Source organism: Microtus oregoni, unplaced genomic scaffold (assembly GCF_018167655.1).
Source record: "Microtus oregoni isolate MIOR12 unplaced genomic scaffold, Mior012 000008F_ref0000371, whole genome shotgun sequence".
Classification (NCBI taxonomy): domain Eukaryota; kingdom Metazoa; phylum Chordata; class Mammalia; order Rodentia; family Cricetidae; genus Microtus; species Microtus oregoni.
In genome coordinates this window covers 26,898,988-26,924,292 of record NW_024543067.1, presented here as the reverse complement: position 1 = coordinate 26,924,292, position 25,305 = coordinate 26,898,988, and the positions used below count along the sequence as shown (strand labels likewise).

At 39.5% G+C, this 25,305-nt stretch overlaps 1 protein-coding gene across 1 annotated transcript in view; it reads right to left on the bottom strand.

Moving 5' to 3' along the window:
• Positions 1–15,722: 15,722 nt before the first annotated feature.
• Positions 15,723–25,305, bottom strand: part of Pgr (progesterone receptor) — a 61,699-nt gene continuing 52,116 nt past the window's right edge. Inside the window, exons 7-8 of the mRNA XM_041657645.1 lie at positions 22,678–22,835; positions 15,723–19,588 (exon numbers count right to left, since the gene is read on the bottom strand). Of these exons, the coding sequence (XP_041513579.1) occupies positions 19,433–19,588; positions 22,678–22,835 (314 nt within the window). The 3' untranslated portion in view covers positions 15,723–19,432. The remainder of the gene's footprint in view (positions 19,589–22,677; positions 22,836–25,305) is intronic.

The window sequence follows — 25,305 nt, the reverse complement described above, 5'->3', positions numbered from 1 at the left end:
GTTTCCCTTAAGCTCCTGCATGTCCCCTTTGATGGCATAATGTCTGCATGTGCCTCATTTTCCACCTGGAGAGTTCATGGGTGTCAGTGTCTGCTTTCCCTAAGGACTGCTTTCTGCGTGTGGGATGGTCAACAGTGGAGCAGAAGCTTGTCAGGTGTTGGAGGTTAAGCTGGTCTTGATGAATGGCATTCCCTATGATCCTAGCACTCGGGAGAGAAGCAGAGGGCATAGGATCAATTGTCACATGGTCACAGGCTTGAGGCCAGCCTGAACCACACAGTGAGACTATCTAGAAATATGTTGGGGATCAATACAGAGATAAAGAGTTAGTGGTCCAGCTACAGTTGAAAATCACAAAAAGCATGCTAAGTTAAAATATCACTCACTGTATGGGGTTCCCTTCCTGTTGTTCAAAAACTACAGTTTCTGGTAGTTATCGAAGTCTTGACTTTCATCATCAGTTATATTGTTTATATTTCTCCTATCTTAAACTTGGGGATTTGGGTTCGTTTCATGTGTCTTCTTTGTAGCTGATTGGTCACTTGGGAAATTATCACGTTAAAGCCTTGTTTTATGGAGCAGAAGTAACAAATACTGGATTTAGGGTCCTTCAGAAATACTTCCTTCTGGCATGAAGCTGGCTTTGGTGCATTAAAGCGAGGTAGTAGTACATGGATATCAACATACATTGTCTGAATGTATGGAACTTCCAAAGAATAAAAAGATACTATTAATAAAAAATAAATGTGACAGGGAAGAGGATAGTGAGCAGATTAACCAAAACTAGGAATTTATGAAAAGCCTTAAGGAAGACCAATGGATAGTAAGCTAACTTCAAAATAGAACTTGGAGAAAAGGGAGCTATCCTGCCTGGGTGGATAGTGTTTTTCCTAGAAGAAATGGGTTGTGAAGTTAAAACCACAGTGTAAAGCATGGGATGCCTCCTTTATGAACTATTTTCATGGTGGTCTCTCTCCAAAACAGTTTAGGATATTGGCACTGCCCTTGGTTAACCAACATAGCTCCTTGATAAACCTCTATTGGTGAAGACACTTCACACTTTGACTGAAGGATATAGAGACATCAGTCTCAAACTGAGAACTTCCTCCTGGATAGCTTATCTAGAGCTGGAAGATGCTAGCCAGGATGCAGGGACAGAAACACCATGGTGGGCCCTACATGATGCAGCACTTCCAGACCAGGCAAGAAGTACCCACTGGCCAAGAGTGGTGTGCGTGGTGTGGGGTTAGATCGGTATTTCTGCTTCAAAAACCAAAGCTGAGGTCCCAGGGTAAAACATGCTGCTGTTATTTTGCTAAATGATCATACTGTCAACAACAACCTTCTAATATTTAGAACTTAGTTGTAAAAATACTAATCTATGAGTAGAGGCTTAGACCCTTTAACCTCATTTCCTGTCCTCCCAGCAGTGGGGAGAGGAGAACAGGAGAATGAATTGATTTTGTCTACCTGATAGGTGTCCATGAAACTTAAAAAAAAAAAAAGACTAGCCAAAGGATGTCATTTTGAGAACATCTGGCTAGTGAACATGTATGTCCACATGCTGAAAGGATGATATAACCCAAGCCAACTGGGGAAGTGTCACTCCTGGACTTGGGTTATTTCTGAGCCTCACCCAAATGTACTTCATAACCTAGCCTTTCGTCTTGAGGCTTTATTTTATGTCAAGCTGGTGAACATAGTTGTTTCCCTGTGTTCTGTGAGCTTTGGAGCAAATTAACTAGGCCTGAAGGGAGGGTCTTGGGATCTTCTGATTTGTAGGAGAACTGTCAGAAGTTCTGAGTGACCTGGAGCCTCGCTGTGTGGAGCTGGCACCTGAGGAGACAGCAATCTTCTGTGAAGGAACTGTCCCGAGTAAGGTCTGAATAACTGCATGTAGGCAGTGCTGCACTGACTTGGGTTAAATGGCAGCTTGTTGGTATCTACGGTGGATTGGACAGCTGGCTGTGGAAGAAAGTCTTGCACATTTTTGTTAGATGCAAAGTGATGAGCATAACTCTGCCAGAAGAGTACCTTGCTCCATCCCTCATAACCTGGAAGTCAGTGCCTGGCTCTAAGCCACCCCTATCCAATCTGCCCTTAGATGAGTGACAGATCCTTTGGAATCTGAAAATCTCTAAAACATTTATGGGAACAATGGAAAACAATGTTATGCAGATATTAATAAGATAGATTTTTTTTCTGCTTCAGAACATGTCTACTGATCACATATGAAGACTCCATGGACCACAGAATATTTCAGGGCTCATGTCATTCTCACGTCTTGACGTTCTCTGATCATGTGATCATTCGAAGTCTGCTTACACAGTGCACCAAGAGGTTAAGGATCCACACAAAGGAACAAAGTGTTGATGAACAAGCTATTTCAAGCAGAACACATATTTGGGTAAACTGGACTGCAGTTTCAGAATGTTGCGAAATGATGAATTTGACGTTCACAAATGATTAGTCAGTATAAGAGAAATAAAAAACAAACAAACAAGAGTGTTTGCAATTATGATTAAAATTTATTACTTGACCAAAGATTTCAGCACGTTTTTCTCATGCCATTCAAAAGTTTGTCTTGAACAACACTAATTTAAATAATAAATTAAAACATAATAATTCAGATTAGTGTAGAAGATTTTATCTATTTGAAATATGTATTTTGATTTTTCTTTTAAATACAGCCTTAAGCCTGCTATGTAGTTGAGGCTGCCTTTACTTCTGATTTTCCTGCCTCTGTCTCCCAAGTGCTAGTATGACAGATGTGCATATTTTGAAATAACTACTTTATTACATTTGACAGGCACACTGTTGAATGTCCAGTTGAAATTATTTCACAATTATTTTTAATCGAAAAAGCTTGTGCATTTCTGCGTGACAGTTTATCCTTGAAGCACAGTGTAAAGCCATTTACCTATTATTTCAAGCAACTAAAAAGAGGGAGTTTCTAAATATAGCTGGGAAGGATTAAAGTACAGATTAATATTTTGAACTATAATGCCAAAATCAGCTTTAGGAACATATGAAGGGAAATGTCACTTTCTTTTTAGAGCCAAGGTTTTATCAATGAGATGGATAAAGAAAATAGAAAGACAAAAGGCGGAATTGATTTTCCCCTAGATTAAGCAAAATATTTTATCTAAAAAATAGTTCAAACTTATAAAAAATAAAGTGAAATAAAAATTGAAGACTATGAAAATTGCATTGAGCTGCAAAGTATCACAAATCAAAGTATCAATATTTTAAGTCTTTTATGTTTTATAATGATAGTATCCAATTTTATAACATAGAGGAGAAAATTATTATAAAATTGAAGAAATTATTGTTCAATACCATCAATTACTTCAAATTGCTGGTAGAAAGGGAATTAGGAATTAATTAAATATTTCTAAAATTTTCCAGTAAATTGAATTATTCAGGTCCTAATTACACAAGTTTAAACAGGAATTTATAGCACAAAATTAAATAAAATCTATTAAAATTTACATTAAGTCATTATTATATAGATTTCAACAAGAGGCATGAAATGAAGTAAAAATTCATCTGGGAGTGGTGTGGGAAGTCCTCTGTATATGTGTTGCTTTTATTGGTTAATGAATAAAGCTGCTTTGGCCTGTGGCAGGGCAGGATAGACCTACGTGGGAAAACTAAACTGAATGCTGGGAGAAAGAAGGCGGAGTCGGGGAGATGCCCTGGAGACGCAGTGTCCAGCATCATCTAAAACTCCATGATTACCAAATAGGTTACACTTTTCAGGTTGACAAAGTTATTCATTTGTAGGTCATTCAATCTTCCAGGAGTTACAATAATGATGTCTACACCTTTTGAAACATCTTGTATTTGTCTATCTCTATCCCTAACACCATGTACACAAACACTTTTAAGATCACTATATGAATATTTAGAACATTCAGCTTCTACTCAAAGAGCGAATTCCTGGGTAGGTGTAAGGACTAACATGCCTGGTCCATTTCTTTGCTCTCTAGCTAGTGGTTGAGAGTCTAGATGGAGAAATCCAGACATTAAATAGGACAGTGCCATCCCTGCTCCTGTTTGTGCTATTCCAATAAGATCTATTTCTTGTAGAAAGATTGGCCTTGCCTGTGACTGAATTGGTATAGGTTTTTGAAAGCCTGCTCTTTTAATGTTTTCCATAACTTCTGGGTAATTTTGAAAAACAACTTCAAATTTACATTTAGGGTTGGGGATTCTCTCCATCCTTCAAGTCATCACATGCTATATTAAAATTTTCCCTCCTGCCCACTTTTTCTTTTTCCATTTCAAAGTATCTTCTGGAATTTGATTCCAGTCTATCAATGGCTGATCTTCTGTTACACTGTTACTTGTGCTGGTAACTGTTCCAGCAGAAGGTTGGAATGCAATAATATCAACTCTGTGTACTGGAATGTAATTTTGTTGTTTTTTTTAACATTATCATTCATTGTTTTTGCTTTTATTTGCATGGCTTTATTGCCAAAAATTTTGATTTCTGCCTCAGGATTTCCTTTTATTACCTGTATTCTAGTGTTTGTTGTGTTTTGGATTTCTCTGATTTTTGACCCACCATGACCTATCACTGTCATTCTTTACCCCGAAGCAGAGCATTGGCCTGCATCACCTTCACCGTGGGCTCTTTCCATCTGCTGCCCACCCCCCTGCTACTGCCCGCCCCCTTGCTGCTCCAGCCCCCCCTGCTGCCACCTACCGGGCCTCTCAGGTTTGGCTCCTCTGCTGCCATCAGCATCCCCCGCAGGACCCCACTGAGCTTCACTGGGGAGTAATGCCAGAGGAGGAAGCCTTGCATGGCAACTTGATTCATTTATTTATTTATTTATTTATTTATTTATTTATTTATTTATGATCTCTGTCTCTTCCCCGCCACCGCCTCCCATTTTCCTCCCCCTCCCCCAGTCAAGTCCCCCTCCCTCGTTAGCCCAAAGAGCAATCAGGGTTCCCTGCCCTGTGGGAAGTCCAAGGACCTCCCACCTCCATCCAGGTCTAGTAAGGTGAGCATCCAAACTGCCTAGGCTCCCACAAAGCCAGTACGTGCAGTAGGATCAAAAACCCATTGCCATTGTTCTTGAGTTCTCACTAGTCCTCATTGTCCCCTATGTTCAGCGAGTCCGGTTTTATCCCATGCTTTTTCAGACCCAGGCCTGCTGGCCTTGATGAGTTCTTGATAGAACATCCCAATTGTCTCAGTGTGTGGGTGCACCTCTTGAGGTCCTGAGTTCCTTGCTCGTGCTCTCTCTCCTTCTGCTCCTGATTTGGACCTTGAGATTTCTGTCCGGTTCATTTGGAAATTATTAGGGGGGAAATGGTATGTTCATGTGTGGTGTTCTGGTGTGTGAAGGGGTTTTGTAGGTGCTTACCCATGTAAACACAGAGCTCTCTGCTGAAGTATCCTCGCCATGTGTTACACGATAGTGAGATTCGGAATTTAGGTCAGATTACTGGAATCATAATGAGTTACCATTCAAGCAGAGACACACATGTCTTCTAGAACTCTGGGCAGAGTGCCGCTTTTGATTTCCTGAGGTGCACGGGTACACTAATGTCCTCTGTTTTTATTTCTATTCCATATTCAGGTCATTTAAAGGTTTTGTAGTTTTTAAGAAAATTCTTAATGATAACTATTCTTCTCTAAATCAATACAACAAACGCTGTTTCAAAGTTTGGCAACATGCCCAGGTTCAATGTTATCACTGATCTGTCTTATACAGAAACTGTTATTACAGAGTGGCAAGTGAGCAGAAAGATTAAATGATGGAGGAAGGTCATTGGCTAATAAAGGAACTGCCCTGGCCCATTTTATTGGTTAGAAGATAGGTGGGAGGAGAAAACAGAACAGGATACTGGGAGGAAGAGGAAGTGAGCTCAGAGACGCGACAGCTCTCCTCTCAGGAGCACACGCCTGAGAGAGACACCATGCCCTGCTCCCGGGCAGACACACGCCATGAAGCAAGCCGCCAGGTTAGACATGCTGAACCTTTCCCGGTAAGACCGGTGCTCACAGATTATTAGAGATGGGTTGATCGGGATAACAGAATTAGCCAGTAAGGGCTAGGGCTAAAGGGCCAAGCAGTGATTAAATGAATACAAATGTGTGTTGTTATTTCAGGCATAAGCTAGCTGGGCAGACAGCCGGGGTGCTGGGGACGCAGCCCCTCCGCCCCTATTACTACAATTAAAACGATGAGCATTTGCCCTGCTCTTCGCTGGCTATAAAGTACTTCAAAGTTAGCACTGCTTCCTGATTTTGCCAGGTTGTAACCAGATAGGATCTCATTATGAATCCCCGATTAGCCTAGAATTTATTATGTAGACCAGGCTGGCCTCAAAGTAGCACAGATTTATCTACCTGCCTCTACATTCGTAGTGCTGGGATTGCAGGCATTGCAAAACCTGCCTTACATGAAAGGTTTTTTGCACAAGCACACAAGATTTTGTTTTGACTAATGGCAACTTGGCTTTAGGGCCCATAAGACCTAAAAACAATAACGAAAGTAACATTGGTTTTTGATGGGAAGAAATCAGAATAAAAAAAAGCAAAAAAAAGAACTCTCCTACCTCCTACCCATATCACAATATACCTTTGATTAAGAATAGTCATCATTAATCAATCAACTAAAATGATTATTTTTAATTGGTTAGCAGTTAGTACTGGATTTATTTTTCTCCTTTAAATGTATTGCATTCATATATGAGTCATATTTTACTAGAAAATGTAATGTTCAAAGTGTTTATCATGCTACAGAAGAAGTATACAAAAGAATACTTTTCACAGTAAAGGCCTGAGCTTGTGATGCTCACAAGTAAATTTTGACATACAAATGACATGCAAAATCCTTAATAACAACAAAATAAAGCTCTGGATTTATAATTTAATCTTGGCTATTTAGCAAGCAGATTTTCTATTATTTTTTATTAAACATATTTAATAAACTCAAATTCCTTCCCTGTGTTTATATTTCCTTTAAAAATACTTATTTAAGGCCAGCTGGACTGTGACCGAAAAAACATGGGATAAAACCGGACTCTCTGAACATGGTGAACAATGAGGGCTGAGGAGACACCAAGGACAATGGCACGGGGTTTTGATCCTACTTAATGTGCTGGCTTTATGGGACCCTAGCCAGTTTGGATGTTCACCTTCCTAGATATGGACAGAGGGTGGAGGACCTAGGACTTACCACAGGGCAGGGAACCCGGACTGCTCTGTGGACTGGAGAGGGAGGGGGAGAGAAGTGGGAGGAGGGGGAGAAGGGTGGGAGGAGGGGGAGAAGGGTGGGAGGAGGGGGAGGGAAATGGGAGGCTGGGAGGAGGTGGAAACTTGGTTTTTTTTTATGTTCTTTTTTCTTCTTTTCTCAATAAAAAAAATTTAAAAAAATACTTATTTAATGTGTTGCAGCTGTGTAAATATGAGATCTATCTGGTAGTCCTTCAACATGCTCCATTTGGTATTATTTCAAACACAGGAATGAAAAAGTATGGATTCTGTCGGGTTTAGCTAACAGTGAGAAGGGATGAAGTAGGCTGGGTGACATAGGAGCAATGACACACAGAATGAATCACTTCAAGTATCCTGGCACCGCTGGCTTGCCAGCTTTGTGCTGCGGACTTCTCCTCTGTCACAACCCATTCCTGTGCAAGTGACACACGCCAGCATGGAAGGCTGTGCTTTCTGAGGGTGTTCGTGCTGTTGAAGCATTGTGGATTCCAAACTGCTCACACGCAGCGGACTTCAACACTTTACAAAATAACTCTGCTTGGATTAGATCAATTACACGATGGGATTTGACCACTTCTCATCAGACAAAACAACATTATGTTGTGTAGATAAAACACTGTTTAAAATACTAGACAAATTGTTTTGTACATCGGCAGCAGAGAGAGAAAGAGAGAGCAAGCAGCTCCAGAGAGAGGCCTGTTCTGGCAGCAGAGACTAAAGTCTGGGCTACATGCTCCCTGGGACTTACTGCAGTTTCTTTTTAAAGTCTGAGGCAGAGAATCATTACGAAGGCCTGGAAAGCCTAGAATTTATGCTGTAGTCTAAGCTCGCCTCAGACCCGCAGCAATCCTGCCTCTGCTTACTGAGTCTGGGAATCACAAGCATGCCTCAGTGGCACACGGGCAACAGACTTTCCTTTTATATATTCAGCAGTTCGATAAGAATTACCCTATCTACAATTGTAATCAAGTATTTACAAAATACACAGATACGACTTCATAGGTGAATCAGAAGATTCTTGACGTTATTAAAACATTATTAACTGGGACACATTTAATATGAAAGCATAGTGCTCAGCAGGAATAAAAGGAATAAATGTTTTATGCTGTAAGAACATTTTTGTGATCAAATAACCAGATGGAACATTCTACTTTCTCCAACCTTTTTTTTTACTTGATGGAAATTAAACAAATATGTTTATTATAATCTATAATATCTGACATCTAATTAAATAGACATCCAGCAAGGAATCTACCCCTTCATCTTTTTGTCTTCGAATTCCCAGCATGGCTCACACACGCTGTTGGCAATTATTTTATTTATTGACTACCATTTATTTATAGTACTTTACTAAATTGGATTATTTTAATGAAACCAATGCAGAATAATAGTCTTAACAATTAGATTACACCTATCCCTTTAATGTTTAATGTCACAATGTCTTATGAAAATTAATATGTGAAGAACTACTATCACATTTTGAACACGGTAATCTCTCTCTCTCTCTATATATATGTATATATATATATCATTGTATCTCACTAGATACTAGAATGAGCTGTTTTGTGTTTGTTTTAATCTTTATGATTAAAACAACTAGTTGGCTTCAGTTTGACTGTCTTGAGAACCAATCCTTGCCTTATTAAAATGCATAGATTATCAAGAATACACATCACCAAACCATATTAACATCCTCCCTTATGCCATATATGGTCCTATGCAAGCTGAAATTCTGGCTAGAATTAAACATGAGAACCATGCCTTGACTATGCATGTGTACTTGATATGTAATTACAGTGAGGCTTGGCTGTTTCAATTCACTTACACAGAGTTTATTCCTTGTCATTGCATGCTATTACACTAGGAATCATTTAAATTTCCAATGCTGTTTTTAAAAACAATTCATCTAAAGATTCATTTCAAAGCCGAGCTTGTTGAGCCCCAGACTCCACTCAAGGCGGATAGACTGACTTAACTTTCCTGAGAGATCACAAAGGTTTCCTCTGAAGTCCACACTCCTGGCAGAGCTGCGGTGTGATTCTTCCTAATAGGCGGAAAGAAGTGCCTGATGATGCTGGTGCTGATTGCACAGTTTTTACTTTCATTTACTGGCCATTTTCAGGGAAACAGTGCCAGGGTTCACAGATGGGGGCATAGCTTTCCCTTCCTAGTAAACCCCCTCAACTGCCAATAAATTTCAAAATATTTTCTTTCCCACTCAGAAATTAGAAGCCACATTTGTATAACTTTTCTTAAGGACGTGAGACTAAATATCTAAGTGTACTGAATAGTATTATAAGGGGCCTACTGTTTACTTAAAACAGGGCAGTAGCAAAAAGATCAGAGAAGAGCCTGGGCACGACAGCGCATGATGACTTTCTCTGCCTGGGCAGCCGTGAACACTAGCTTTACCATCATGGAAGAGTCTAGTTCTCAGAGCCTTTCAGCAACTTCAGCTTGAACTGTGAAAGTCGGCATTCAAAGCAGTGAAATTATCCCAAGGGAAGCAGAGAACATTAGATTAAAAGGGGGTGTGGTAGGTTCTGCCCACAGCCACTGCCTTTCACAGCTCCATGCATCCCAGCACCCATGGGAGGAAAGCTGATGGACACTGCAGATGAAGGGGGCGTTTCATGTTCTTGATAGACATCTTCAGTAGAAATTCCCAAAGAACTGCCCAGCATACGCTTATTGAAGGGCATTGATGAGTGTTGGGCCTTTTGATATTGGTCCTACTCAACACACTAGCGGAGAAATGCTTAAAGAATGTCAGTGTTCATCTTCTGACTTCCTGGGTTGGTCTTTGAGTAGACCAGAGCAAGACTTTCTAAAAGAAAAATAGTCCCCTAAGTGTCACACATATAGACCTTGAGTTGCATGCTGGGCATGGTAACTTACAACTTTAAATCCACACTCAGGAGGAAGAGACAGATGGATCTCTGAGTTCGAGGCCAGCCTGGTGTGCATGGTGAGTTCTAGGACAGCCAGGGCTACATAGTAAGACCCTGTCTCAAAATCAAACAAACAAAGCTAAGCTTGATCACAGGTAGCTCTTAAAGAATAAGACAAGAATTCACCTCAGATCCAGAAACCTGCAACTGACAGGAAGCGAAAGAGAAGAAGCGGCCGTAGGTGTGGCAAGAATGTCAGATGTCTCTTGAAGAAGACAATGTGGTCCACAGATAATCTAGACAAGGCAGTAGTTTATGAACATAGTGACTAGGGTTCACTCAAGTTGTATAGACTGCAATGTCTCAGAGAAGCCTATGCTCTGACTAGCGCCAGCAGGGGGAGGTCACGGCAGGTAGCAAAAGCCACAGTTCTCTTCAAAGAACAAAGTGACCCTATGGAAGAGGCCAGGTAGGGAAACCAGTTCATGTAGGAGAAATCTGTTCAGCTAGCAAAGATTAGAAAGTAGCATGTCAGTAGTCAAAATGCTCTGCTGTGCTGGAGCAGAGAACCAATGAGTTTACAAGGCATCCATAGATGTCTGCGGGAGATGACACCTTTGCAATTGCGACGACATGAAGAAGTGCCAGAAGAATGGCCGGGAGGCTCCAATACCCACTGCCACCATGCACGTAAGAAACTGCTCACCCTCCTTGTTGCTCTCTCATTCATGTGAATAGGTGGATGGTGAGGCCTTGATAAGAACCGAGTGAGGTAACCAGTGCCCTATTGAACTAAAAGAGACAACTAGACCTTAACTATCAAGTTTACTTCCCAGACTATTTCCATCTGCTTCTTCCTCATCACCTATGCCATTCTCCTTAGACGGTTCATGAGACAAAACCCTGAACAGGTATTTAATCTCTCTATTCCTGTTCTATACTGCCACGGTACTGGATGGGGCACCTGAAGAGTTAGCTACTCACTGGACATGTTTCTTCTGTATTTAATCTTTTTATTCCTGTTCTATACTGCCACGGTACTGGATGGGGCACCTGAAGAGGTAGCTACTCACTGGACATGTTTGTTTTGTATTTGTCTGCAGCCCAGTGTCCCTACTTCTCATTAGCTGAGTTTGCAGCTATCTTGGCTCTCTTTAAGTTCCTAGACTGGTACTTTGAGGTCGCAGGTATTCAAAATGGTGGGTGGGGATGTTGGAGAAGGGTACAGTTTGTTGGGGTACTCATTTGGTTTCTAGCAGTTAGTAAAACTTAAGTTTCTTAGTTTTTATCTTCTTTCTTGATGAGGAATTTCAGTTTCAACCCAGAAGGCAAACAATGAGGCATCTGGTCTCCCGTCCAGAACTTTATCTGGTGTGTTCATCTCTTTCGTCATTGTGTCAGATCCTCTCTGTTATGTCTTGTAAACCCTTCTGGAAAATTAAAGAGGTCATAATCACCCGTAGCTCTTCATGTTTATGACCCATCATTTCAGAGAATATTTCAACTCCCTTCAAAACATGCTCCCTGCCTACAGGAAGAGCCCCTCCCGCCATCTTTATTGCAGAAGGGAATTCTCTTGTACACTCACACAGAGGATGCTGTGTTCTTGCTCACATGGAATCATGTCTTCTTATGATAATATGGTAGACAAAGGCCACAGATGTTTGGGACTTAGATTTCATCCCGAGTCTCATCCTCAGCTTTGGTTCCATGCTCTCTGTCAGCACCATATGTGTGCGCTTTTCTCTTTCCCTTGTGCCTCCTACTGTTAACAAGTTGGAGTAGTCTTCCTTTCTTCTTGTCTGCATGCTAAGCTCAACCACTTCACACACAATGTTTTACGGGATATCTCGGCCCACTTGGACTCAGCTAGTCTAAGAGTTTCCTGTGTGTTTTCCACCCTCTCATTCACAGAGATACCCAGCTGTCAAATCATCTGTCTGTCCTTTCTATCCATCTGTACCTCATGGAAGAGGTCACTGCCAGAATCCAGCAGTTCCTCGCTGCTTGCAGTTGAGAACAAGATGATGCCCGACGTAACACTTTTCAACGTCACCGTCATCGTCACAATCACCACCAACACCATTTTGGTTTTTCCTATACTGACACAGATAGCAGAACTGGCAATGATGCACTGATATAAAGTCGTTAGAAAGCTGGCAGTTTCAGAGAAAAGTGGTGCTTTGATTAACTTTGGGAGTTGAAGTAGATAATTTGCTTCTAGCCATTTTCTTCTCTCTTTTAAGTAGGAAGTTAAGATCTTAGAAAACTCAGTTAGTTCATACATAGATGGACTGGTGACTTTCCTCCTAAACTATATAGCCTCAAGTTAGAACAGTGAGAGACTTCTTAAGCAAGCTCTGAGCATATTTAGCTTTGTGTTAGGATAATGGCTGGCAGTTCTTCGAACAGCTCTTACACAGCGCAGAACATCACCTTTCGGGGTTTGCATCATCCTTCCATGAATGTTGTTCAATAACCAAGGGGACAATATTTACTTTCAAGTCAGGGAACTTCCGAACTGACCTGGGAAGCAATACTCCTCCTTCTCAGCCCTCGCCTGTTCCCTCTGTCTGTTTCAAAGCATCGATTTAGAAAAATAAAAATGAAAATTTCTATTCTTTAGAAGTACTTTAAAAATAGAGGCCTGACAACTCTGATTTTTCCTGGGAATACGAGCACCCCAGAAGAGTTATAATAAACATAACATTTGTGTCAGAAGACAATACAATAGTGATGAAAATGATGAGTACAGGAGGCAACCCATGGAACTTTTCTGCTGTTTACCATGTGAAATTCTGGAGGACTTTCTGCCCCACCGAGGAGGAGCGGAGTGCACCTTTGACAGCTATGGGGTATGCTGGTGTTAATTCACATACATTTTCCTCTCTGTCTCTCTTATAAGTCACAGAGGTCTAGGAGGAAGAAAAGCTAACGCTCTCTGATGTTCACTGACCTCAAATCTCTAACTGCCAGCCCAGATCAGGAATGCTATGACAGAAGGTCACTGGTTGTTTTCCTACTTTAAAAAGTTTAAATTTGTGTTTATCAAATTAAGTCCATACACACACTGAGTGTGTTTTTGCATGGCTCAGCAGCTCTAATTGGGATGTATTTGAGTAAGACTTTAAGAAAACAAACAGAACAGTTGTTTAGTAATAGAAACACAGTTTGTTGAACAAACACTTCAAAACCAAATTAGGGCAAGGAGGATAGCAAAAGTTACCTTCAATGACAAAATACTTTAAGCTTCTGCTGGTTAAAATAACTAATAATAAAAATTCAAAGAAAAATAGCCATCATAGACAAAGATGTGCTAAGCTTCATATGGACCCAGCAAGAGAAAAATCATATTTAAATGGGTCTTATTTAAAATAGTGTTTGAAAAGTTGGCTACAGTTGGGGTTGATGAGTAATTTCAAAAGGCAGTTAAAAAGTAAGCTACAATGTATTCCTGAAAACTATTTAAAATGCTGCTTATATATTTTACTTATATCTGTAAATATAGGCCATGCTGCCAGTGTCGCACCAGAGAGTTGATAGCCTGGCTCAGCTTCCCGGAAGGGCTGCAGAGTGGCCCTCCATGGCTGCCCTCTCCACATTTCTCCGAAAGTGCCCTGTCAGTTGAAAGCTTTCACCCAGCTTAAAAATAATGCACTCCCCATTTTGCCAAGAGTCGTAAGAAGGCAAACAAACCTGTGTTTAACAATAAGGTCAGCGTGACACAAGGCAACCAGAGCCAGTAAATCGAACATGAGGCTGACATTCTGGGACCCATCCAGCAATCCTGCTAAGGTTTTCCAGACTCCCCAGCTGCGTGGAGCTTGGATGAGCCTGGGTGCAGCCTCCAGCCCTGGCTAGGCTTTGGAATGCTGCCCACACTAAGGAGGAGCGGTCCTATTTTCCTCCCTTTGCAGCAGTCGGGCTGTTACTGCTGTTTAACTCATCATCAGTGCCCCATAAATGCGTAAATTCTCCCAGGGAAGGGAAGGATAAATAATGAAAGGAAACTACTCTTTGCTTTATATTTTAAAAATTGAGACAAAGTCTGTGTGGCCAGGCCGGTCCAGATTGCGCAATCCTGCCTCAGCCTACACAGTCCTGGGGTTCCAGGAAGGGATCAACACACATAGCATTTACCATTAGTTTTGAAGACCTAACATTGGAGACGGGTGGTCCAGGAGCCTGGTAGTCTGCAGGACTTTCCCCCTTAGTCTAACCTGAATCTGATGGTTTAGGTCTTGCTCACCTTGGTTCACATCACGATGTGGAGTGTAATTTATATTGGACTGTGTATTTCATTCTGTGGGTGGACAATTAGCTGCTCTATGGCCCTCTACTTGTTTTGACTTTAAAGGCCAGGGTGTGTAAAATATTGTTATGCTAAAGAAGTGGCAGGCTGAAGGTAGAGGCAGACATTGTGCTTGGTGCCCAACCTCAAATAAAGACAGTGGCAACATCACAGAGCCCTGGCGATCTTCGGCTAATGAAAATTATGCCGTGATCTAGTCTAGTGCATGCAAGCAACATGAGAGTTTACACATTTTTCTAGAGTATTTGTCTTTGAATTACTTTAGGAATATAAAAGGTGAAGATGTTTCCTAAATTTAAGAGGTGGATCATAGGACAGAGAAAGCTATGCCTTCCCTGGAGTCTACCCCCTGTCCAGCTCTCTCTAGCCTCTGGGGAGGGGTTGCTGAATGACGGGGTAAAAAAAAAAAAGAACCCACAGTATCTTTAATTGTGAAAACATATTTTCAAGTCTTGAGTGCTTCTTATATATTAGGCTATGGAGTTTTGAAGACATTTAAAGGATTCATATTTCATCCTGCTATCTGATTGATAAGGGCAAATAGAAATTATGCTAATGTCTATGTATTCATAGCAAAATCTGAAGGTGTAGTAGTTATCAAAGGAATTAAAGCCATCAGATCAAGCAGGTAGGGAGATCCTTAGCATTATCAAATAACAATGCTGTTCGGGGAATTGATTTTATCATGAGTTTTAGAGCCCATTGTCAAATGTTATAGATGGAATTCAACCCATGACAAGAGTATAGAGCATATATAGAGCTGTGTTCAAATTAAGCTGTCTGGATTTTAAAGAGTTATTGAGAAATGTAAAAATTCTTATGAAATAGGACCTAAATTCAAAAGACTATATTTTTTCAGAAAAAAAAATACATTTCAAATTAAGTGAAATATTTCATAGTAAACAGTGGGAGAAGGAAAACAATTAGATTTTCCAGACCCCTGATTTTGCTATAGAAAGCATTTGGTTTGATAAAATTATCACCAAAACTATGGCATGCTGAAGATGGAATTATAGAAATTGACATTTCTGAACGTGTGTGTGTATGTATGCAGATATATACCCTGTGCCTATTAATTGCAAAGGAGTTGGGTAAGGTTTAATGATGTAGCACTAGCTTACACTCATGTAGCCAGCAAATGACCAAGAAGAGGGCATAGTACTAGGTTAGCCCTTTATATACATCATTAAGTTCATCACTTAGTTGGAAATAAGTTAGAAGCTACAAGCTGATGCACCATGGCTACGTAAAAAATATTTTATTTCATACCTGTACAGGAGTAAAAGTTAAGGTTCAGTGTCAAAAAGTACAATGAAAAAGTATGGCCTAACTAAGGTGCCATGTTTTTAAACACTGGAAACAAAATAGTTGCACAAAATAATTGATACTGTCCACAATCATCTTTTGAGACACAAATAATTTTTCTAACCTTTGTAAAGGAAATCTGTCATTAAGTACAAAATCTGCTTCAGTAACATTCAAGTATTTCATGATATAGAGCCTGTGTTCTTCTGCTGTAATTTCCTCTAGAGCAGCCCACAGAACATGACCCGCAGGATGGAGATAAAGGTTACGATGACTAGATAGGAATGGAGTCGTCATAGCTGAAATGGTAGAGAAAAGACTCTGCGATGAGGTAACTTCCACTTGGTCATGTCGTGTTCTTCTGGGAATGTTTTTCTTTCTAAGCTTAGCCTTAAATAGTAAATCCTGGTGTTTAGACATCTAAACTATGATGGCGATCAAGATCAAGAATATCAAATATTTTTAGGCAGTTGCAAAACAAGGGCCATAATAAAACCCAGTCCTGAAGACAACAGGGCTTAGCTGAAATAAATTATGAAATTCTCAATAGCTTGAATTGAGGCTGTGCTGTAGACAATGGGAACTATTAGCCAGTCAGTGCTTCAATTCAGTGGAAAAAGGACTTGATAAGGACTGCATCCAGAGTTCCGAGGGCTGTTACTTGAGGAAAAGAACTCATGACATTGACCTTGGCTACATTCATTCACCAATCTCTCACAGTTCATACACTGGCCTCAAAAGAAAATTTTACCTAAGTATTCTATATGGCAGATCTTAAAAATATTTTTATTGTGATTATATTTGTGGAAAATGGTGTTGAAGACTTTTCCAATAAAGCAATGCATATGCCAATTTAAAGCAAATAAATTGCTGACAGTAGCCTAGATTATATAATTATTAATTAAAAAATACTATCCTTTTCTGGAATTTATCCCATTCAAATTGTACATAAATAATGCCTTGCCCATATCAAATGTGAAGAATGAAACTCATATATCTCGTAAGTATCTGATGGCCTTCTATTTAGCATCACTAGATTTACACTACTCCTGGGATGTCCCTTTTCTGAGTTACACATAATTTTCCTCTAGCTCCAGGTTCTATTTAATCTTGTTAACATATTTTCCTACACTAATAGTAGGGACTCAAAAATATTTGTTCAATAAAATCAGAAATAATGGGATAATTTTACATTGGTATTTGCAATATAAAAAACAATGGAAGAGTACTTAACTATTTGTAGAATCTTTTATAGGGAAGGAAATATTATTCCATTCATTCTGTTGTAAAGTTTAGAACAGAAAACAGATTATTGTTCTAAATACATATAAAATATGTTACCATGTTGTTGTTAAGAAAAGGCAAGCTATCACAGGATAGGGAAAACACAGATTAGAAATAAAGAGAAACAAAGCTGCAGGTAAAGTGTGTGAGAAAGTCATGGGAAGTTTCTTAATGTGATTGGGGAAGTCACAGCAAGGGAACAAATGTAAAGTCCACTCTCTGCCAAGAAACATACGGTCTTTCCTCATCACAGCCCATAGACCTATGAACCATCTGAGCGGTGCAGCTAGGTATTACTGTAATTCAGACAAACACAGGGCACTCAATAATAGCACTCGAATCACTGTGCGGCCGACTGAGGAAGACTCTACAGAAGCAATACAGGTCTTGAAGGTTGACACGCACCTGGCTCAAGAGTGAGAGTGGAGAAATTCTGGCCAACAAAGGAACGTAATAGCAGCATATAGTAAGTTGACAAATTAAAGGGCAACTTTTAAGAATGTAGACCAAGATTCAAAAGAATAAAAAAATAAAAGTGTGTGTGTGCGCGCGCCTGCGCTTTCAAAGTCCATTTGGAAATTCTGATGTGTAGACAATGGCTGAGCGGAAGTCCCTGAACAGGCTTCAGTGAGGAAATAGCAGAATCAGATCCTTGGCCTGAAAGGTGAAGAGAGACTGGGCATACATCTGTGGGGTTATGAAGAACCAGTCAAGGTTAGTGTACCTAAGACACATTGCAGAAGAAGCCATGCAGACCAGTGAGGAAGAGCAGTCTCTTTACTAAAGCTGATGGCTGCAGTACCTGGGTGAAGCTTTGGCTGGCTGCTCTGACCAAGGTGCTGTGCAGCCGCTAAGCCAGTATGATTTCCTCATGCACGAAATGAACAAAGTCAAGAGTCCTGATTGATCTTTATTTTAATCTCTCTTCTAAATGTACTAAGAAACTTATTGTTTATGGATACGCCATAGCCAGTTCTTTTTTCGTAATTTAGAGAATTTATTGTTAATTTAGAGAAATTATTGTATATATACATATATGTATATATTAAATATATATAATATGACTCAACTGATATTAATGATTTAATCAAAGCAAACAGTAACTGACGTTTAGTGAACTTACCACTTGTGTGAACTTGGCATGTATACACGTGAGAGCTTTTTTTAAACTAGCAGATGCCCAGTAATTAATTTCAGTAAAGAACTATTGTCTCTTTCAAATGAAAATTTTAAGTACAAATGACAAAGTGAATTGTGTGTTTTATTATCACTGAACCTGGTTGCATTATTTCAAGCAAGTATCTAGGATTTCCTGAAGCAACTCACTCGGAATTGGGGCATAGGCACTCAAAACTTTTCCACCTGAGATTGGTCTATTTCTAAATCATCTCTTTCAGATTCAGAGAGAGGCACTAAAAGCATTCCCACCTGAGATTCACTTCCTACATTTCCCTAAAAAAGAACATTATTCCCAAGAAAGTAAAGGTGTGTACCCCTTCCCTCAGACCTACTTCCTCACGTTTTCTCTTCTTGCCTTCAAGGCCTGTTTGATAAAATGTTAATAAGAAGAGATGGGCAAAGGAAGGATTGGAGGAAAGACGCCCTCATGTTGGCAAGGACACGGACCTACCAAGGGCGACTGAGTCTGCAAGGTCAGCCAACACTGCGGATTCCCATGAGAGAAGAGAGCTCCTGATTCCTGACATTCATAGGGCCGTATTAGAAGGCATCTTCTCCCTCAGCAGTGCACAGCTGCTGGCTAAGCAATACCTCTGTCATAGGTCTGCTTCCAACCACAGTTTGCCTAGTTTCACAAACGTGAACCAGCTCCAGCTCCCTTTCTGTTTTCCTGTTTCATTTATTTTCTTTTTTCTTTTTCTTTTTCCTTTTTCTGCACTAAAACTTCTTTGAAAATTTGAGAAAATTCAGGTTATGAATTTTCTCACAGAAAGGTTCCATCCTCAACTACCATTTTAAAGGTTCGGTTTGGGGAGACCACCAACTACCCAGTAGTGGCACGTATGATTTATTGTTAAGGGTTGGGGTACTTTCCTCTCTTTGGGAGATTGGTTAACTGTTAGGTGTAAAAGTTACAAATTCTCACCTGAAAAGTATGAAATAATACAGATGAGATATAGTTACATATACAATAAATTTTAGTCCTTTTTTACCTAAATAAACTTTCAACTAAAATAGGGGTACATGAAACACTTTCAAAACTCTACTTAGGCATTACAGAGGAAAATCAGAATTTCCCAGGGTTTCTCATAAATCGACACAGGATTATATGTATACATGGATGGCTGGAAGGACATTATAAAGACACAAGACATGACCATCCTACCAAGACAAAACAGACATACCACAAGATTCAATTTTTGTAAAGCAAACAAGGCAAAGACATCACTTTTTATGAAAGAGGAGAGGCTTCACCATGCCCGCCAGGATCTTGGGCAGCTGTGCAGCAATAACCTCAGACATCATTTCCGGAAATTCCACAGCCAGTGCCCGAGACTGGATAAATGTATTCAGGCAGTACAGGTGGAGCTGCTTCACGAGCTGTTGGTTTAGTAAATGGGTAGATATTGTGAGAAAGCAATAAACGCAGACACTGTTGAAAACCCATAACTTATTTTGTTTTAACACTGGAGAAACCTGTCCAGTTGTTCATTCTTCCCAACATGCAGAAAACTCTCTACTCTCTAGGATGACATGGGAAATGGTTTATATTCCCGATGGAGTGTGCTGATCCTAATTTAGAGATTTATTTTTGTCTTATATGTGTGAGTAATTGTATTTATGTGTGTGCATTACTTTCATGCAGTGCGGTGGTAGCCAGCAGATGGCATCAGGGCCACTGGTACTGGAGTTACAGGAGGTTGTGAGCTGCCGTGTGAATGATGAGAACTGAACCCGGGTTTTCCACAAAGAGCAAGGGCTCTTAACTGCTAACTCATTTCTCCAGCCCCAATGTATAATATTTTAAAGTAATGAAAATTAGCTACATTCCAATATTCTAAAGTGAACACTTTGATCTAATTTTCAACATTTTTTCTTTTTATTCACGTTTGTAGACATACACATAGTATTGCAAATACGTAAAGGCATACATTTTCAAAATGCAATAATTTTATAAATCCTATTTGTTAATCAGGCTTTTGCACACAACAATTTATGGATTCTATTTCAGCAACCTAACATAAATCATAAAACTCAGGGTCTTAGGTGTGTGACCTAAGGACTGTACCACTGAGTAATTCAGCCAGTTTCTCTTTAATATTGCCTTCTTATTTTCTGACAGGCTCTTGCTAAGTGGTCCAGACTACTGAAAAGTCTCCCTGTAGCTCAGTGAATTCTGTGAATTTGTGAGCTTCCTGCACTGGCCTGCTAAGCATCACTGAGTACATGCAGGCTTATACCAACAGGCTCAACTTCTATTTTAATGAACTATGTTATGTACACAATTTTAAAAGTCTCATACTACTGCAAGATTGACCACAAACAAAAGAACAGAAGCAAAATCCAGGAGTTCCTCAATAGACATCTTTCTACTGTTACATTCCAATTTTGGCTAAAGCAGTATCCTACATTTTTACTAGGGAGATTAGAATAATTTCCTGATGCATTGAATTTTATTTCTTTCATTGCTCATTTTTATTTTGCAGGATCTGATTGTCTTATATCTTATCTCTTTTATTTCTCTCTCCATTTGACACAAAGTCACAATCCACTTCTCTGTCAGGATTATGAACATGGTTGTGCATAGTAGCAATCCCTAGCCCCATTTTCACCCTGGAGCTGGTCTTCTCGGGTCTAGTGCTGTCTTTGTGGTCACAGTAAGAATGGAGCAATAAGCAGAGGCTTCCTATTGTTCCTCTCAGTTAGTATGCTGGGGCATCACCATATATACCTCCTGGCTTGAATCTCCTTTGCCTACAGCTTTTGTTCAAAAGGAAGGGATCCTAATATAGTTCTCAGGAAAGGTTATATCTAAGATGTCCTCTGAAGACTCTGTGCATGGCAGGCTTTGATGGTGGTGTTGCAATTGTTTGGTTGTTTGACTGGTGGTTTTCCTTTCACCATGACTCTGAAGACACTGCTCAGGCACTGCCATAGATACAATGTCATTCAGAATGCTGGCAGTGTGCATGTGAGTTATTTCTTTTCTGATTGGTATGCTTAGGATAGTCTTCTCACTCTTGGTTTGAGCTATTATAGTGTACCTTGGATGAACTGTGCAGCGCCCATATTCTTGTCCCTTACCTTTAGAAAATTCACATCTTTAGCAAAGAGAAGGGACACAAGGCTGGAGGACTGCTACCCGCTGAAGGTCAGTATGGGCTACATAGCAAATCCCTGCCTCAAAACTGAGAAAGAAAAGTGAGAAATAGAGAACTCATAGCCTTCTGTTTGAGAAACTCTTATGATAATTCTCCTGCCTTTATTTTCCTATATTCTTTGTTTTATAAATTCCTATTAATTTGAATTTGGGAATGAAATCTGATTTATCATGTTTTAGGTTTTAAATTATTTTCTACTGAGAATATCCTTTGTGTTTCATGACTTGTTGAATTTTCATGTCTTTGATTTTGCACTTAATTGCCCCAAAGTTTTGTTTATTCATTTTTTAATTAATTAATTGATTTTTTGATAAATGTTCCTTTTTGAAGGCTTTCATTTTTTTTCTTTTGCAAAGCACCATAGTATTTCTTTGAGGCTCTGTGAATTTTTCTCCTGTATTCTGTACTGATGCTTTATCCTTTAAGTTTCTTTTTTTAAGCTTTTTATTCTCTGATTTGTACTGTAAAAGTTTAATTCAAGTAGCTCATCAACTTCATAAAGTATTCATAATTCAAGCACACAAGATGACCTGGTGAGTAGGCAGTTTTTCTATGTTTTTGACTGCCAATTTTATGTGGTTTCTTATACAATAGCAATAAAAACTGGTTTCTAATATGATATGTATGTCAAGTTTTATTAATCTAGTTCCAGTGTTGGACATTTCTGGGCTGCTAATCATAGTAGAGAATAGGAACAGTAACCCAGAAGGAATGTAAATAATTGAATTTATGATTTCTTTATGCCTTGAGTAGACTCGTGGAAAGCACGAAGCTCTTCCCTGAGTGCCATCAGCAAAACTATTTACAAATAAACTCAGAATGACAAGAGTGTTACCTTCTATACTAATGTTTTGAAGCAAAAACACACTTTATAATTTATTCTGAAAAAATATGATAATTTGTACTGTCCAGTAAATTATCCCCAAATGATATACACACTAGTAAAAAGGATATTTGTGAGGTCAACATTGAATACAATGGCATTATATTTATAGTCTTTTAAAGTCCAACTATGAAGAATTTGGAGAAACCACACTGTGACAGCTAATATTGGCCATCAACTTGACAAGATCTGGAATCATCCAGAAGACAAGTTTTTGGGCACAACTAAGAGGGACTATCTAGATTATATTAGTTTCCATGAATGCTTCGAGAGGTTGTATTGACAGCACAATACCCTAGGCTGGGGTCCTAGACTGTCAAAAAGAAAAATGCTACCCAAGACCCAGAATTTATCATTTAATTATTTAAGAGATTAAAGAAATTCTCAAAATTCTCACCAACTCATCTGAAAAACAAAATACTTACATCATGCAAGCTGTCAAGAAGTTTTGTAAGTTGATAGAAGCGCTGTGAACTGGGGACCACCCCTTTCTGCCTTAAGCCTATTGCCTTGATCAGTTCCCGGATATAGCTTGACCTCATCTCTTCAAACTGGCTTTGGCTCCTCAATCCCTCCAGAGGAACTGCATAGAAATAACAAAAAGTGGCAGTTATGTTAAAAGGATGACACTAAGAAACAAGGTTGTGGAGAGGCACACCTTTAATCTCAGTAGTGGGGAGCAGAGACGTTCTGACCTCCAAGTTCAAGGTCAGCAAATTCCATAAGAGCCAGGGCTACACAGTGAAACCCTGTCTCAAAAAAAAAAAAAGATACTAGCAATGTATGAATTTCTGAGCTAGATAACTAGCATATAATTTATATAGCTTCTAAGTTATATACATACATATACAAGCAATTTTAAACAGAAAAATTTAAATAGGTAAACAATAGTGCAATTAGTAAAATCAGGATGTAAAAATCTTTTAATAGTGGAATAATATATGAACAACTTATGTTTCAGACTTGTATCTATGAACTATGCACTTAATGTAGCATCTGTTCAAAAAAGCCCTTGGCATTATTTTAGAGTCTTACTTCAGATGTCTGTTTTACTTGACTTATGGTCCCATTCTGGGTCTTCTCATTTTACTTTTTCTCTTAAACAACTATTTGGATTTCTTTATATAGTTTTGTCTTCTTCATGTAAATCTCAAGTATTTCTTATTAAGATTGATCTTGAAAACTATCTTTTTTGTAACTTTAACATTGCTTCATGACATTTTCGATTGCTTTCCTGCTGATGTGAGGAAAGCTGGTCATATTTCAATATTTACTTTATTTTCATTGACTTAACTATTCATTGTAGCATGATTAGTAAAGACCCAGAGACAGATACTGGGGTTAAATCTGAAGGTTAGAAAAGCAAAACAGCCAGCCACTGGCTCTTACCTCTACCTCAGTCTGAAATGGCGATCCTGCCTTGAGGAATCTCAGAATGAGACTGTCTGTGAGCTGTGTCCTATCTTATATTCCTCTCTAGGGCTGGGATTAAGGGTGTGCATCACTACCATCTGGGTTCTATGGCACATTAGTGTGGTTAGTCACCACTGCCTGGTCTGTGAGGCTGACCAGGGTGGCTGCTTTTTACTCTCTGATCTTCAGGCAAGCTGAATACAAGTGAAACATCACTACAATTCATTTTCTATTCATTGATTCAGTTACTTTGTTTTCTCGGTATATTTCCAATAGTTTTTCCAGTCTCCTCTTTCCTCTATCCATAGCTGTTAGCTGGCTTCCTTTTCCTTCCTTCCTGACTGGATCTTATGTAGCTCAGACTGGATGCAAACTCATTATGCAGCTTCAAATAACCTTGAATTCTTGATACTCCTTCCTTGACTTTTCAAGTGCAAGGTTTATAACACGAGCCGTTTATCATCACTTAATTGCAGTGTTCAACACTTTCTGAACAATAGTAAAACATAATAGTGAACGTAGGCATTCATGTTTTATTATTTCTTTAAAGATAATTAACTTCTTGCCATATGTTTGCTAATAATTTAGGTATTTTCCTCGGGTCAGTATTTGTGTGCTGACACTGAGCGAGCATCATCTATGTTTGCTAAGATTTTAGGCATTTTCGTTGGGCAGTGGTGGTACACACCTTTAATCCCAGCACTTGGGAGACAGAGGCAGGCGAAACTCTGTGAGTTCGAGGTCAGCCTCGTCTACAAGAGCTAGTTCCAGGACAGGCTCCAAAGCTACAGAGACACCCTGTCTTTAAAAACAAAACAAACAACAAACAAAAAATTTTGGCATTTTCCTCAGGGTTGCCTTTGTGTATTTGTGTGCTCAGACCAAACTGAGCATCGTCTGTTACTACTGAGCTACACACACAGTCTTAGCTCCTTTCCCTACAAATTCTCCATGGATCTTAACGACAATTGCTAGTTCTCATATATTCACTCCACTTTCCCCCTCTATCTTCACTGCTTCCAGAGCTCACCGTTTTCTGCCTTCACTGCTTCTTTCATTGCACTTCTGCACATGAACCTTCAGCCTCAGGCGACCTGTATATGGAGCCATGTATGGATTGCCAAGAGGAAAATTCAAAACCTCCTCAATTAATGACACTACATATTGGTGACATTTTTGTTTTTCGAGACAGTGTTTCTCTGTGTCACTTATTGCCGGCCCTGGAACTAGCTCTTTTAGACCACACTGGCCTCGAACTCACAGAGATCCTCCTGCGTCTGCCTCCCGAGTGCTGGGATTAAAGGCGTGCACCACCACTGCCCGGCAACATTTGTGATTTTTACTCTGCATTATTTTCTGTAAAGTGCATTCAGATTAAAGAAAACTGCACACAGCTACCACCATTTCTCCCACTGAGGAGTGTTGACTGCTTCCTTCTTTTGGATAAAGATACAAACCAAAGAGAGAACAAAGCAATAACTCTTTGGTATTCAATTTTCAGCTGTTCAGATCCTGAATACATAGGGATTTCTCATGAGCAATTTTTGCAATATTCAATGAACATTTGATTCTTGTGTTACAACCATACAGATATATGACATGTATGCCTACGATCACTACAATCTCTTCTTTTCAGTTAC